Genomic DNA, 15,214 nt, shown 5'->3' with positions numbered 1-15,214 from the left:
GTCTGCTTCATGGCTATTCTATCTGCCTCTTCTTTCCTTTCCCTGACTGTTCTGTCTGCTAACTCTTTTCTTTCCCTGGATATTCCATCTAGCTTCTCTTTTCCAGGACTGGATAAAGTGCGATTTGACCCAATGGGGCCCCGCGTTTGAAAGGATCTCGCGCTGCCATCAAAATGAATATTTTTTTTCGAAATTGTTAAATATTCTTAACAATTCCAATAAGCGTTGCTTCTGGAGAGAGATCATTTTCCAGGCCAAAACCAATAAAGAACTAACTGATATCAACAATGAATGAGGAAAGATTAAATAGTTTAGATTGAAAGTGAAGAGCAAGGAAATTAGATTTTTAAACGGTTTTACAAGAATTTATAGAACAAAAAAACGCGTAATTTCATTTATCCATATTCAGTGATGTAAATTTCAAAAGGCATGTTTAGCAATTTCATAATATCAAAACGACAAAAGCGTAAATTAACGCAAGCTCAAAATAAGGACAAAAAAGTACAAAAACGTAGGCTTAAAATGAACAAACTGGACCATCAAATGAGACAAGATAAAGAAAAGAACCTAAGAGATGTAAATACACGGATGAAAATGAACAACATAGACCATCAAAAGTGACGATACAAATTCAAGCACCCAAGGCAAGGTGAATTTAAAAAGTATCTGAAGCAATGATGAACGAAAATGAAGAAAAAATAAATATGTATTGAGAATACTTGCGAAAACGACAATTACAACGAGTCAACAGTGAAAATGAAGAACAAATAAATATACTGTTGAAAGATAAGTGGCGGCGAGAATTACAACAAATCAAAATGAAAAAAAAAATATGTGGTTAGAAGATATACGACAGCAAAAACAAAGAAGATAAGCGGCAGTGAAAATACAAGCAACAGGGGGAATCAGAAGGTGTCAAAAATGAAAGTGAAGAGCAAAGAATTGTAGGGTTAGCAGACACGTGAAAGTGAGTATCAGAACATGTCAAGAATGAAAGTGAAGGAGAAAGAATTATGGTATTAGAAGATACGCGACAGCGAGAATCAGAATGGGTCAAAAATGAACGAGAAGACCGAAGAAATATTACATTAGAAGAATAACAAAATCACAATTTTCGACATCAACAAATTATGGCGCAAAACCCAGTAAAAACCTACAAAGATGCCGTAAACTATAGTGTTAATTACAAATCATTGGGACCCTTCAACGTTGTATGCATTCACTGTGGAGGCCTCAATTTCCCCACAGGAAAAGTAGCCAACAATGGTGGTTTATTTTAGGTTTACTGTCTGCTTGGTCGAATTGCATTGCTACCTCCATAATTTGCAAATGAATTGGTTTGGCCTGTTATAGGACATCACTTGCTCTCTAAAGAGTTCCAAAAATAAACACGAAATTTGAACTCATGTTTTACTTTAGCTTTGTTGAAGGTAAGCAATGATCAAACCATCAATAGTCGTAATGTTTTCAGCTTCAAAGCATCACGACCTGTCATAACTGCGTAATTCTTCACGATGAATGATCTGTTAACAATCCTGAAAGAAGACAAAGCAACGCTGTCTGGCCTGGTGGATGACTAACTATCTAGCTGAATTTCCTGTCTATCCTAAATAGCTGGCTTATTCATTCAAGAAGATTCTTGCAGAAAAATGAAAGGAATAATCTTAGAGAACAATAGAATATTTGTCTGATAAAAACTGGGTCAGGGGCCCAACAATTATTATTTGCAATTCGTTTTTGAATAAGTGCAATTACCCTGCTCTATTGAATACCCTCAGCAAATTTGATTTTACACGAGTAATTTGAAAATTGGAAGAATAGGTCCTCAAATTTTTGATCTAAAAAAGGACGAATTGCAGCTTATTGAGCTTTAAAGCATATTAAGAAAATAATTAATTTAAGCAATTTTGAATACAATCCAATAACTACAGCTGCATATTGAATGCCATAAATTTTGAAATCAATTGCAATACGACTGTTGAAGAAAGCAATAGCACACGGACCTTAAAACTCCTTTCAAACCTAAAACGTTTCCTTTTTGGGTACTTACATATTATGCCGACCACATTCAAGAAGTAAAGTTAGGCTAATCATAATGAAATATACCAAAATATGATGAAAATATAATACTTTAGTAGCAAAGTTATGGAAACTACAACAGAGAACTCAGGTTAAGCTGATTATAAAACGTTTCCTTTTTGGGTACTTACATATTATGCCGACCACATTCAAGAAGTAAAGTTAGGCTAATCATAATGAAATATACCAAAATATGATGAAAATATAATACTTTAGTAGCAAAGTTATGGAAACTACAACAGAGAACTCAGGTTAAGCTGATTATAAAACGTTTCTTTTCTGGGTACTTACATATTATGCCGACCACATTCAAGAAGTAAAGTTAGGGTAATCATAATGAAATATATCAAAATCTGATGAAAATATAATACTTTAGTAACAAAATTATGGAAACTACAACCGTGAATTATGGAAAGCAGGCCGCCGTGAACGCATTATATTAAATATCTAGCCAACTCTATATATTAAATATTTAATTAAAATATACCTTCACAGTGGTTTATCTCACTCAGGCAAAGCTGCTTATTTCCAAGTGTACGCAGAGAAACCGTTTTTAAACAGATCAAGAACAGCAGTGTGGTCGGTGTAATACGTAAGTACCCCTTTTTACCTTATTTTTATATTGCAAGTACAATTTTGGGATATCCTAGTTTCAGACTACTGCAGAGGTTTTTCTCAATATTTTGTTGTAAAAATCATTTGTGTTGTAATTTGTTCCAGGTCGGGCCATATTTTTTTTCAGTCAGAAAGACAATTTTAGCTGCAGTTACAGGAGTAAAATAGGGTAGGTAAAATTATTAAGGAGTACATCAGGGCATCAATGCACAAAAATGCAGGCGAGGCAAGGGCTTGTTTTAATTTTTTAATGAAGATTTAAAAAAAAATACATTTTTCAAAAGCTACGAGGTATTTTTATATTATTTTTAATGACAATACGAGAAAAGGCATTTTTCAAAATTTGAAGGGGCACAATCACCAGCGTCTATCCCATTCATAATCTAGGCCTCTGAAGCTTATTAATATGAATCTGATGTTACGTTTACGAAAAAAGAAGAAAAAGAAAAAAGAAGAAAACATGAAAAGACAAAACAAAAATGACAAAGAAATGTAGAATTTTCCTTATTATATCGTACGAATACAACCAGGCACCAAATAATTAATACCAACTTACTTAAAGGAATCAAATCTGAGGTTTCCGAGCATTTTGTGGTTATAATATTATCATAAGAATATTACCCTTCTTTTATACTTATGCCGCCACCAGTTCCTGTAACCCAGCCGAGGTTGTAAAACTGCTTGCATAGCGAAGGTATGAGAGTCAATGCATCTTCACTGTCAACATCTTCATACTTCTCCATCGTAACCTTAAAATGATTCTTTATACATATACATAAAAAAAAATAAAACAAGACACTACAAAATACTTTTCTGTCTTTCTATATTTCTAGACATTACATGTGCTACTCTCAAGTTTTTTTTTCACCAGGTTTAAGATGGGCTTATACTACTATATTTCCACGAAGTACATATTTTCATATGAGATTGATAGAAAGGACCAATACATAGCCGAACACCAGTCAGGGCCTTGAGTTTTTTCTTTAAACTAGAAATTGTTTAGACTTAAAAGCTATGAAAAAGTTGCTAAGCAAGCTTTCTGATCCAGGTTTGAAGCTAGTCGCCAGGAAATCTTTGGTTCAAATGCAATGCCGGCAGCGATTTTTTTTTTCGCGCAATTATGTTTAATTACTAAATTTGAGTAAAAGGCTTGTGTGTGACTGTACATATTGGGCTCAATTATTGTTGCTGAAAATCAAATGTTGGTAACCAGTTTATATATTTCTATCCATTTATTTCTTTGCTGTATAAAATATATCCCGAGTTTGCTTATTTTTCCAATTTATCTAGGATTCGACTCCCAACGACAGTTGGGAGTCGAAATAAAAAAACAATATTCTTTAATTATAACTAAATTAAAGCCAAAAGCTTGTTTATATATACACTCTCAGCTCAGTTGTACTGTATAAAGTCTACATTAAACTCTACAGTATAAAGTTATAGGTGTGCCTGTTGGTCCAGGCTTGGAGGCCTCAGCCAGTAGCCGGGGAATGTAGAATTTAAATCCCACGCCAGTCACGATTTTTGAAGCAATTGACAGAACCATGTTTATATATTTATATTCTGGACTCGGTGATGCTCGCCAAATTTCTGGTGCTGGGGGCCAGTTTTTATATCTCTATATATCTATTTATTTACTGTGTAAAATATATCCTCGATTTAACTATTATCTTAAGTTATTTAATTTGCATGGAACAGAAAAGTCAAGAGTAAAAAGCAATATATGTGCTTGCTGGTCCAGATTTAGTGCCCTCAACTAGTAACCAAGGAATGTACAGTTCAAATATCACACCACCAGCAATTTTTTCATTCAGAGTTGTCTTTAATTAAAAAATCAATGTAAAAAGCTTGTTTACGAGTACACCCTGGGTTCAGTTATGCTTGCTGAATATCAAGTGCAGGTGGCCAATTTGTATATTTGTACAAATTTATTTCTAAGCTGCATAAGATATATCTTGTATTTAACTATTATTTAAAGCTATTTGATTTGTATGGAACAGACAAGTCCATAATAAAAACTACGGGCGTGGCTGAAGATCCATGTTTGGTAGACCCAACAAGTCAACAGGGAATCTAAGGCTATACTCCCATACCAGCAGCAATTTTTTCAAGGAATTATGCTTATTTGTGGTTGCAGCGGTAACTGCAACCTTGTAAAAGACGAACACGTCTGATAGTAACAAAAAAGCCCTCAGACCTCTAAAAAGGGTGTGGGATCGAAACACGAAGTACACCATTGGAATTCACTTGACCAAAAACCTATACAGGAAACTTACAGTCCCTGGGATTGAACAACAAGGAAAATCCATTGGCTTGAAAAACAAGGAAATTCATTTTTTTTTTGTATAGGAAACATCTTTTTCCTTTGGTGTCTTCTCTGCAGGTTGTGGGGCACTGGAACAACATAAAGAGCCATTCAAGATTTTCATCGTAGATTTAATTCATGGCTCAAATCATAGAGAGCCTTTCATAGTGGAAAGTTCAAGTAATTATGTCTTTGGTGATGACAGACCCCCCAAGCCTTAGATCAAGGGCTACAAGTTATACTAGTTGCCCAATATTAACAATATTAACATATAAGATTTTTATGGAAGGGGTGATGTATAAACTTCAGGTAGCTCATTCAATTAGAAATCAGAGGTTCTAGTGCTCTTTTTAAGAGTCAAAAGTGATCGGAGGGCAACTACCCCTAACCCCCCTTTTTTCTAACTCAAACGCATCTGATCGAAACTGTGATATAGTCATTTTGTTTAAAATAGCTCAATGAGCAAATAACAATGCGTCCAGGGTTGACAAACATACCCCCAGAGCCCCAAGGAAAGAATTGTAAGTTATGTGCCCTGGTGGCATTTAGGTTTCTATGTAATGGGAGGTCGTATAAACTTCGGATGGGGCTTATTTGATTGGAAATTGGAATTTATAGTGCTTTTTTAAGACTCAAAAGTGATTGGAGGGCAACAAACTCCCCCACGCCCATCATTTCCCAAAACAAATATCCAATAAAAAATTTGAGACATTTATTTTCTCAAGCATTTTTGAAAGGTCTATTTATTAAGCCTTTGGGGATTTCAACCCCCACAACCCTCAGAGCAAGGGCTGTAAGTTAGGAATATCATTAATTGTTTACATACATTATACGTTAATAGAAAGGTATGCATGTTTGACCTTTACTTTCCACAAAGATGAAGGGCATTCAGGTAAGCCTTTCAATGGTTGTTGAGGAAAATGTTGAACTAAATAAAAATATGTTATGTGTATATTGGTTTTCAAAAGGGCGTAACTCAGGAATGACTGAGCATATTAATTTGGAACTTTCAAGTAACAATAAGGGACATAATCAATTGAGCAGAAAGACAATATTTGCACGCTACTACTACTACTACTAACACTACGGTTTCTGTAGAGAGTACTGCCAAGGCTGAGAACATCAAAATGAACATCTGAGGAAACTCTGAGGGCAAAGTTGAACTAAACCAAGACATACTCCATCCATACAGATTGCAGATACAGGCGTTTCAGCAATATGTTTGGAACGGCATACTGTATCCAAATGAAACTTCTGGGGCATCCTGAGTGGGAGGTTCAACTGACCAAAAGACAACTTGTACCTGCTACTACTGCTATTAATATAGCTGCAACGACTACTAATACAATGGCTAAAATGGCATAAAATGGTTCATAAGTTAACATGGTATTCACGTGATGGTAAGACAGCAAACCTTATTGATTATGTTATAGTAAACCGAAGACTAGCAGGATCAATACAAGATACTAGGGTATATAGGAGTGCGGTTATTGATGTTAAAAGTAAAGATCACCATCTAGTAGTGTCAAGGGTTAATTTAAAGCTGAAATATCGGAAGGGTAACTACCTTCCAGGAAGTTATGATGTTGGTAGACTCCAGGATGAGAATTTGAGAGAAACTTTCCAGGAAAAGTTGAAGACTAAACTTGCGAGTTTAAAATTTGATAATCTGGAAGATGGTTCGAATAATTTTATAAAAATAGTTTGTGAAGTTGCTGAAGGTGTCATAGGGAAGAAAGCTAGGACTGCAGCTAAGAATATTAGTAAAATAGCATTATGTCTGATAGAAAGGATAAAGGAAATGCACAAGAATTATCTGAGTGATAGATCATATGAAAACAAAAGAAATGTAAAGAAAGTGGAGAAAGTATTAAAACATGAACTAAAGATGTGTGAAGTAGATTCCATGGATAAATTTGCCGAGGATCTGGAAGATGCAGCTAGACGACATAATAGTAAAATATTGCACTGGAACGTTAACAAATTGAGAGGGAGTAGTCAATGTAGACTTGTCCCAGTTAAATATAAGAATGGTGTCGCAATTAGCGATAAGGAAAAAACTAAAGCGAGATGGGCCGAACATTTTGAGAATTTGCTTAACCAAGATAGAGTTACAGGAAAAAATATAGAGGAAAATGAAAAAGTTGGTGATACCTTGGATGTGAAGGAAGATTTGTTTTGTGAGGAGGAATTAGCGACAGTACTAAAAGGATTAGAAAATAATAAGGCTCCAGGTGCTAATAGGGTGGTAAATGAGTGTCTTAAATATGGTGGCTCTGAGGTTAAAAATAAGTTACTGAAGATTATGAATGTGATTTTTGAAAAAGGAGAAGTACCTTTTAGGAAAACCTTAATTAAGCCACTTTATAAGAAAGGTGATAAAAGTGAGTGTGGTAATTATCGAGGCATTAGTCTGGTCTCTGTAGGTAGTAAATTACTTAATAATATGATACTTTCTAGACTGAGAGATGCCGTAGACAAAGTTTTAAGAGAAGAGCAGTGTGGTTTTAGAAAAGGTAGAGGATGTGTCTACCAAATTTTCACTCTTAGGCTAATAATTGAGAAGTGCCTGAGTTTTCAAACACCTTTGGTCCTCAGTTTTATACATTATGAGCAAGCGTTCAATTCTGTTGATAGAAGAGCTTTAGTAAAGGTTTATTCATGTATGGTATACCAGACAAATACATTAAAGTGATAAGTGCTATGTACGAGAATAACACTGCTGAGGTTAAGGTAGGAAATGAGGGTAGCAGCTGGTTTTGTATTAAATCAGGAGTTAAGCAGGTTGTGTTCTATCCCCCTTTATATGGATTATTTTAATTGACTTTGTTTTAAGGAGCACAGGAAAGGTAATGGGAGACCACGGAATCAAATGGGGAGGAAAAAGTCTTCTGGACTTGGATTATGCTGACGATTTACGAATCCTATATGAAAGTATGAGCAAAATCAATTAGGTTTTAGAGGTTTTGTGGGTTCAGTGTGCAAGAATTGGTTTGAAAATTAATGTTATGAAGACTAAGTCACTAAGGCTAGGAATAAGTGAAGATGAAAACGTGAGGTTGGGTAATGAAAAGATTGATCAGGTGGGTAGCTTCACTTACTTTGGTAGTATTATAAGTAAAGATAGTGGGAACAGTGAAGATGTTAAATATAGAATAGCCAAAGCTCATGGTGTTTTTTCACAGTTAAAAAAAGTTTGGAAGATCAGGAAGAAAAGCCTGTATACCAAGAGTAAAATATCGGAAGCTACGGTGGTAGCTGTTGTCAAAAATGGCTCTTAAGCAAAGGCGCTCCGAAAAGTGGATGAAGATTTGCTAGATGTTTTCCAGAGAAATTGCTTAAGGATTGTTCTGGGTACTCGGCTGACAGACCGTATTTCAAACAATAAGCTATACGAAAAATGTGGTTCAATACCACTCTCTAGGGCTATAATGAAAGAAAGGTTGAGGTGGCTAGGGCACGTTGTGTGGATGAAGGATGATAGATTGCCGAAGATTGTTCTTCCCAGCCAACCATCTAGGGCTAAACGGAAAGCAGGTCGTCCCCGTCTGGGGTGGGAGGACATCATAAAGAAAGATTTATAGGAAATAGGAACTTCGTGGGCGGGTGTAAAAAGGGAGGCTTTGAATAGATTGGGGGTGGAGGAGGAGCGTGCGTATCTGTTGGCCTCAGGCGGCTTGGTGCTGCGGTGAGTTGTTAGTAGTAGTAGTAGTACTACTAATACAACATCCCCACTCAGTAAAAGGACAATAAGTTATACTATTAGCCCATTATTAACACATAAGGTTTTTATGGAAGGGGTGGTCATATAAGCTTCGGAAGGAGATCATCCAAAATCAGAATTTTGGGAAATCAGAAGTTCTAGTGTCCTTTTTAAGATTCAAAAGTGATTGGAGGGCGACTAGTCTCCTCCCCATGTCCAGAATTTTTTGAGAATGGTATTAATTTTTTTTAGGTCAACTTCAGAAGGTATAAGACTAGACTAAACAAAACTATTTGTGTCAGGATTAAAAACTGTCGAAAAAAATTTCTCCAACATAAAAATACCAAGACAGAAATATGGATTCTAAAACAAAAAAAACAATGTCAATAAAAACCAAACAAAAATTAATTGGAAAAAAACTTTTTCCACAGAACCAGTTTTTAAAAAAAAAGTAGAGCTCTATTAAACAGAAAATTAGCAGAAATAAAGTCAAATAATTTTCCAAGCATAAAACAACGACAAATTACCAAGTCAAGCTCCAGACGAGCAGAAATTAACATGAGTAGGGCTGACAACACCAATGCCTTCTCAAGACTAGAACATAATATAATTTGGACTTTACTGAAAAAAAAGAACGTAGATTATCAGTTTATTATAGACATACTGATATTTACTCCTTAAAGTCTTAATAATTTGTTGTTCATCAAAGTAAAAAAGTGAAAACATTTAAAATATATTTTGTTTTCAGTAAAGTGCAAATTATGTTCTGGTCTTTGGAAGGCATGACAGTTTTCAGTCCTACTCATGTTAAATGTATTTTTTTTTTCCAAAAAATTTGTTTGATTTAGTGTTTTTTCTTCTTGTGAAGTATACTTGAAAAGGTTAGATTTCCGTGTTTTTTTTCTCAGCACTGAAAACAATTTATCATAGTCTTTATCAAAATATCCGTTTATTTTCACTTCATATTTTTCCACTGACTGACAACTACCCTCGTTTTTTGGGTTATTTGATCTTATTTTTCATTTTTATTTCCTCTCTTCTTCGTTTGAAACATTGTAATTTTGCTTTGTCTTATAACCACAGATTTCGTTGTGCGGCATGTTCATTAGCAAAACACTGTGATTTTGCTGGTTTTTTTCCGAGCCTTTTTCTATAACTGTCCCTAATCATTTGTCATCTTTTGTAATTTTGCATGCGTCATAGATACTAAAAACAATAAAACCACTCCTGGAGAAAAAAAACTCTGCTCTTGAAATAAATTCAGTAAATAAAAGTCAAAGGCTTCTTTAATATATCTATTATGGGCTTATTAATGCTTGCAAAAAGACTAATTCTGGAAGCCGGTATGTATATTTCTGTACATTTATTTTTTGTTGAATAAAATATATCTTGTATTTATTGATTATTCCTTGTTATTTGATTTTTATCGAACAGGAAAGGATATCATAAAAGAACAAATGCAGAATCTATTTCTTTACATCTGAAAACTTGCATTTATGTAATAATCTTATTAAAGTTTCATCAACCAAGAATATGAATTTATTTCTCTCAGAAGATGGCAGTATGAACGGTTTTAGAGGTTGGATGACAGCTTTTCCTTGTCTTTTAGAAATCAGGCAAAAGCAGCTATTTTTTAGTAAATCAAACAAAAATGAAGGTTGAAAATATATTATCAAGGTCAGGAGGCTGAATACAAAACCACCACCAAATACCAAATATTCCGAGTTAGTTTGTAGAGGGTTAGCTGGTTATTGACTTCAGAAACCATATTGTCAGTACAGGGAAAAAAAAAATTTAGTCTGGGAACAATTCCCTAAGGAATGCCACTTAGAACTATGTACGGCTGGGAGTAAGCACTCAAAACATCTACTTTGAAGAGTCATACCATTTGTGTCCTAGCAACCAAGAAGATGATATCATCTTTCAAACAAAAATGGTATTTAAATTACTACTGGAAACTGGCAATCAAAAATAGAGCTACTGTTATCCAGCCATCAAAAGTTTTTAATACAATTCAGTCTTCAAAAAATAGAAAATTACATGGAGAAAAAAAATGAAAAGCATTGTTCACAAATTGGAAATTTTTAGAAGCACCACTGGAAGTGCAGGAGAATCTAAGGAGTGTCTAAAAAAATTGAGACAGCAAGGGATAGAAATAAGAAACAATCAATAAAGATACACCGTAGGCCTAGGGTAAAAACCAGATAGGGATAAAAGAGAATATATGATAATTTTTTGTTAATATAGCCAATTAAAAAGTGAAGAAAATCAGTAAACTTTTGCATGCAGCATAGAGCTATAATGGTCCCTATAGGGAGGGGGTGCAAGTATGACCACAGTTATTATTATATTTGAAAATTGCATTTAATAGAACATTTTATTGGTAAATATTTTTTTTCAAATTCCTTCCCTATACTATAGCCTAGTTATAGGCAATCCAAGGTTCAAATTAGTGAAAAGGCACTCAACTAAACTTCTACAAAAGCAATTGCTGAATGAAAATTGTTGCAACACTTTCTAAACTCTAAACAAAGCTACTGCTGTGCTTGAAATCAAGTTTTAATACTGAACAGCCATACAATAAAGTGGAGCTAGGAACATAACTGTTGCTATGAATTTATGTGTAAAGATTTAATTTATCTAAAAAAATTATTCTTGAATAAATTCAAATAAGAAATTAGTCAGATAGCCAACAGTTTTTTATAACACTTTCATTGAAATCCATTTTTTTCTGCCAAATAAAACAATTGTTCTTAATTTGGCCTTGGGGAGAGGCTAAAGATTTTGACAAATTTTGTGCTATATAGTTGAAAGGAGTTTAAATGCAGAAAAGCTAATGGAGAGGCGAAATTGATAGCTTGTAAGGGCGCCTTCCATAAAAAAAACATGCCAGTTGGAGCTATCCCCCTGACTGCTCCAATGTCCCACTAGTGTCTGTGCCTCCTTCTATCCCTGTAAATTGTTTAAATGATCATGGACTTGCACCACCATATTTTGTCTCTTTATTATTATCCAAATTTTGTCCAAATTATGGGCTTATTAATGCTTGCAAAAAGACTAATTCTGGAAGCCGGTATGTATATTTCTGTACATTTATTATTTGTTGAATAAAATATATCTTGTATTTATTGATTATTCCTTGTTATTTGATTTTTATCGAACAGGAAAGGATATCATAAAAGAACAAATGCAGAATCTATTTCTTTACATCTGAAAACTTGCATTTATGTAATAATCTTATTAAAGTTTCATCAACAAAGAATATGAATTTATTTCACTCAGAAGATGGCAGTATGAACGGTTTTATAGGTTGGATGACAACTTTTCCTTGTCTTTTAGAAATCAGGCAAGAGCAGCTATTTTTTAGTAAATCAAACAAAAATGAAGGTTGAAAATATATTATCAAGGTCAGGAGGCTGAATACAAAACCACCACCAAACACCAAATATTCCGAGTTAGCTTGTAGAGGGTTAGGTGGTTATTGACTTCAGAAACCATATTGTCAGTACAGGGAAAAAATTTTTAGTCTGGGAACAATTCCCTAAGGAATGCCACTTAGAACTTTGTAAGGCTGAGAGTAAGCACTCAAACTACCTACTTTGAAGAGTCATACCATTTGTGTTCTAGCAACCAAGAAGTTGATATCATCTTTCAAACAAAAATGGTATTTAAATTACTACTGGAAACTGGCAATCAAAAATAGAGCTACTGTTATCCAGCCATCAAAATTTTTAATAAAATTCAGTCTTCAAAAAATAGAAAATTACATGGAGAAAAAAAAATGAAAAGCATTGTTCACAAATTGGAAATTTGTAGAAGCATCACGGGAAGTGCAGGAGAATCTAAGGAGTGTCTAAAAAAATTGAGACAGCAAGGGATAGAAATAAGAAACAATCAATAAAGATACAGCGTAGGTCTAGGGTAAAAACCAGATAGGGATAAAAGAGAATATATGATAATTTTTTGTTAATATAGCCAATTAAAAAGTGAAGAAAATCAGTAAACTTTTGCATGCAGCATAGAGCTATAATGGTCCCTATAGGGAGGGGGGGGGTGCAAGTATGACCACAGTTATTATTATATTTGAAAATTGCATTTAATAGAACATTTTATTGGTAAAAAGCAAATTCCTTCCGTATACTATAGCCTAGTTATAGACAATCCAAGGTTCAAATTAGTGAAAAGGCACTCAACTATACTTCTACAAAAGCAATTGCTGAATGAAAATTGTTGCAACACTTTCTTAACTCTAAACAAAGCTACTGCTGTGCTTGAAATCAAGTTTTAATACTGAACAGCCATACAATAAAGTGGAGCTAGGAACATAACTGTTGCTATGAATTTATGTGTAAAGATTTAATTTATCTAAAAAAAATATTCTTGAATAAATTCAAATAAGAAATTAGTCAGAGAGCCAACAGTTTTTTATAACATTTTCCTTGAAATCCATTTTTTCTGCCAAATAAAACAATTGTTCTTAATTTGGCCTTGGGGAGAGGCTAATGATTTTGACAAATTTTGTGCTATATAGTTGAAAGGAGTTTAAATGCAGAAAAGCTAATGGAGAGGGGAAATTGATAGTTTGTAAGGGCGCCTTCCATAAAAAAACATGCCAGTTGGAGCTATCCCCCTGACTGCTCCAATGTCCCACTAGTGTCTGTGCCTCCTTCTATCCCTGTAAATTGTTTAAATGATCATGGACTTGCACCACCAAATTTTGTCTCTGAACTGTCTAGTAGTGATCATAATAATGTTACCCTGTTTCATGATGACATTTCTTGTGTTTCTTTTGCAACAATTTGTTCAGTTACTGTTTCTTCTTTGTTGTTTCATATTGTTATATCCAACAATTTCACCAGTCCTTTAGTTCCTGCTTACACTGATCCTACATTCTGTCAGATTCCTACCTTCCAAAAAATGAAGTTCCTTAGCTACAATGTTGATTACCTCCTTCTGAACTTTCCTTTTGTATGATACAGAAGAAGTGGATGTTGCAGCAATTACAGAAGTTTCAGCAAAAAAACTCCTAGTCAGTCTTATCACCTGATGAAATCAAAATCAATGGTTATCAACTCTTTTCAAACCTGAATTCCTCACTTTGCCAGAGGAGGGTGCTTACATATAAGAGATGGACTAAAGGATAGTCTTGTTCATTTTAATTCTCAGACTACTGATGGAATCGAATCTGTTTGGATACATATACATAATCAAACAATTTCAATTGCAGTGAATGTTGTTTATAGAAGCCCTTATGCTCCCTGTGTTTTGTACTCCAAATCTAATTTGGCTGCTATGTTATCACATGTGATGTCCAATTTTGCCAGTTAAGATCTTGTCCTTATAGGGGACTTTAACCTTCATGAAATCCCATGGATTGATGGATCTGGTTTTTGCACAAAAATTTTTTTTTTGTCTGGTGTAGCGATGAGAAAATTCGTATTTGTAGCAATGAAAAATTAGCTGGCTATACTAAATGTGGTACTAAATACTGACCGCGTCAAAGGCGATATTATGCACAACGGTCATGAACTTACACCTTGTAATTTCTCCGATAGTGTCGCTTATAGCGCTAAAGATTATGTAAACTAGTCCCGCATCGCCCTCAATTAATGGGAGAAAATAGGATATGTAGACATACAAATGTGGCCTTTTCTTTTTTTTGAGCTATCTGGATATCAAATTCCTTGGGAACGTTACCTTGGAGATTTTGCAAACTAATTACCTATTACTAGGCTCGATCCAGACATATAAAATGAAATAAACACAGAAAAAAAAGCAATAGATTTATTGAAACTTATATATTTAGGTGAACAGCAGTGGGTCACTCCAAATGACAATAATGGTGACCGAGATAAAACATGAAAGAATTTAAGACTTCTATCTGAATGGTCCTGCTTCTACATTACGAATATTCTCAAAAAGCACATCTACCCCACTATCAAACATAGCTCGTCTGTCTTGCGCTGTAAGAACTGGCTCACCATTGGCACGAGTGGACCAAGGATGTGTACCCTTCGTCCAATAAATTGTTTTAATTATTTCTGCTGATTCAAACGTTCAAAAGGTTCTTATAGTTTAAACTTCATTAGAAATATTATACGTAGCATATTTTTGTATTACTCACTCTCTTAGCGAAATCTGAGGCTTGGATAGCACCGTTCTTTGTCTGGGGGTGACTGCACTTTTTCTTTTTGCTGATTACGGACTTTTCATTTTTGGAACTAGATTCAACTTAATTAGAGGAAGTCGGAATTATCATTAAAAAAAAGGAAGTTTGGTATTTTAAATAGATTGCATTTTACTCACGGCATATAAAACCATTCCCATCAATTAATGACGCCTTGTCATTAGCATATGCTTGCCTTTGGGCTTTTAAAAAGTTCGCCATTTATTAACTATTTCTTCTACGTAATTATTTTATATTTATGTTATGGCTTAATTGGGAGTGCTAAAAATTTTCTCTATTACTTTTTTTTTTTTTTTTTTTTTTTTACATCCCTATCTAAAATTCA

The 15,214-nt window shown here is 34.2% G+C and overlaps 1 protein-coding gene across 1 annotated transcript in view; it reads right to left on the bottom strand.

Annotated features, from left to right (window-relative positions):
- The window catches only part of LOC148940988 (putative methylthioribulose-1-phosphate dehydratase), a 42,169-nt gene that overhangs the window by 17,593 nt on the left and 9,362 nt on the right, over positions 1-15,214 (bottom strand). The window contains exon 2 of the mRNA XM_089104765.1: positions 3,316-3,443. Within this exon, the coding sequence (XP_088960891.1) occupies positions 3,316-3,443 (128 nt within the window). The remainder of the gene's footprint in view (positions 1-3,315; positions 3,444-15,214) is intronic.

The sequence above is a fragment of the Artemia sp. Qi Xiang Cuo genome, chromosome 19, assembly GCF_049724085.1.
Source record: "Artemia sp. Qi Xiang Cuo chromosome 19, ASM4972408v1, whole genome shotgun sequence".
NCBI lineage: Eukaryota > Metazoa > Arthropoda > Branchiopoda > Anostraca > Artemiidae > Artemia > Artemia sp. Qi Xiang Cuo.
The sequence above is the reverse complement of the archived record's forward strand: the minus strand, read 5'-3'. Positions and strand labels throughout refer to the sequence as shown.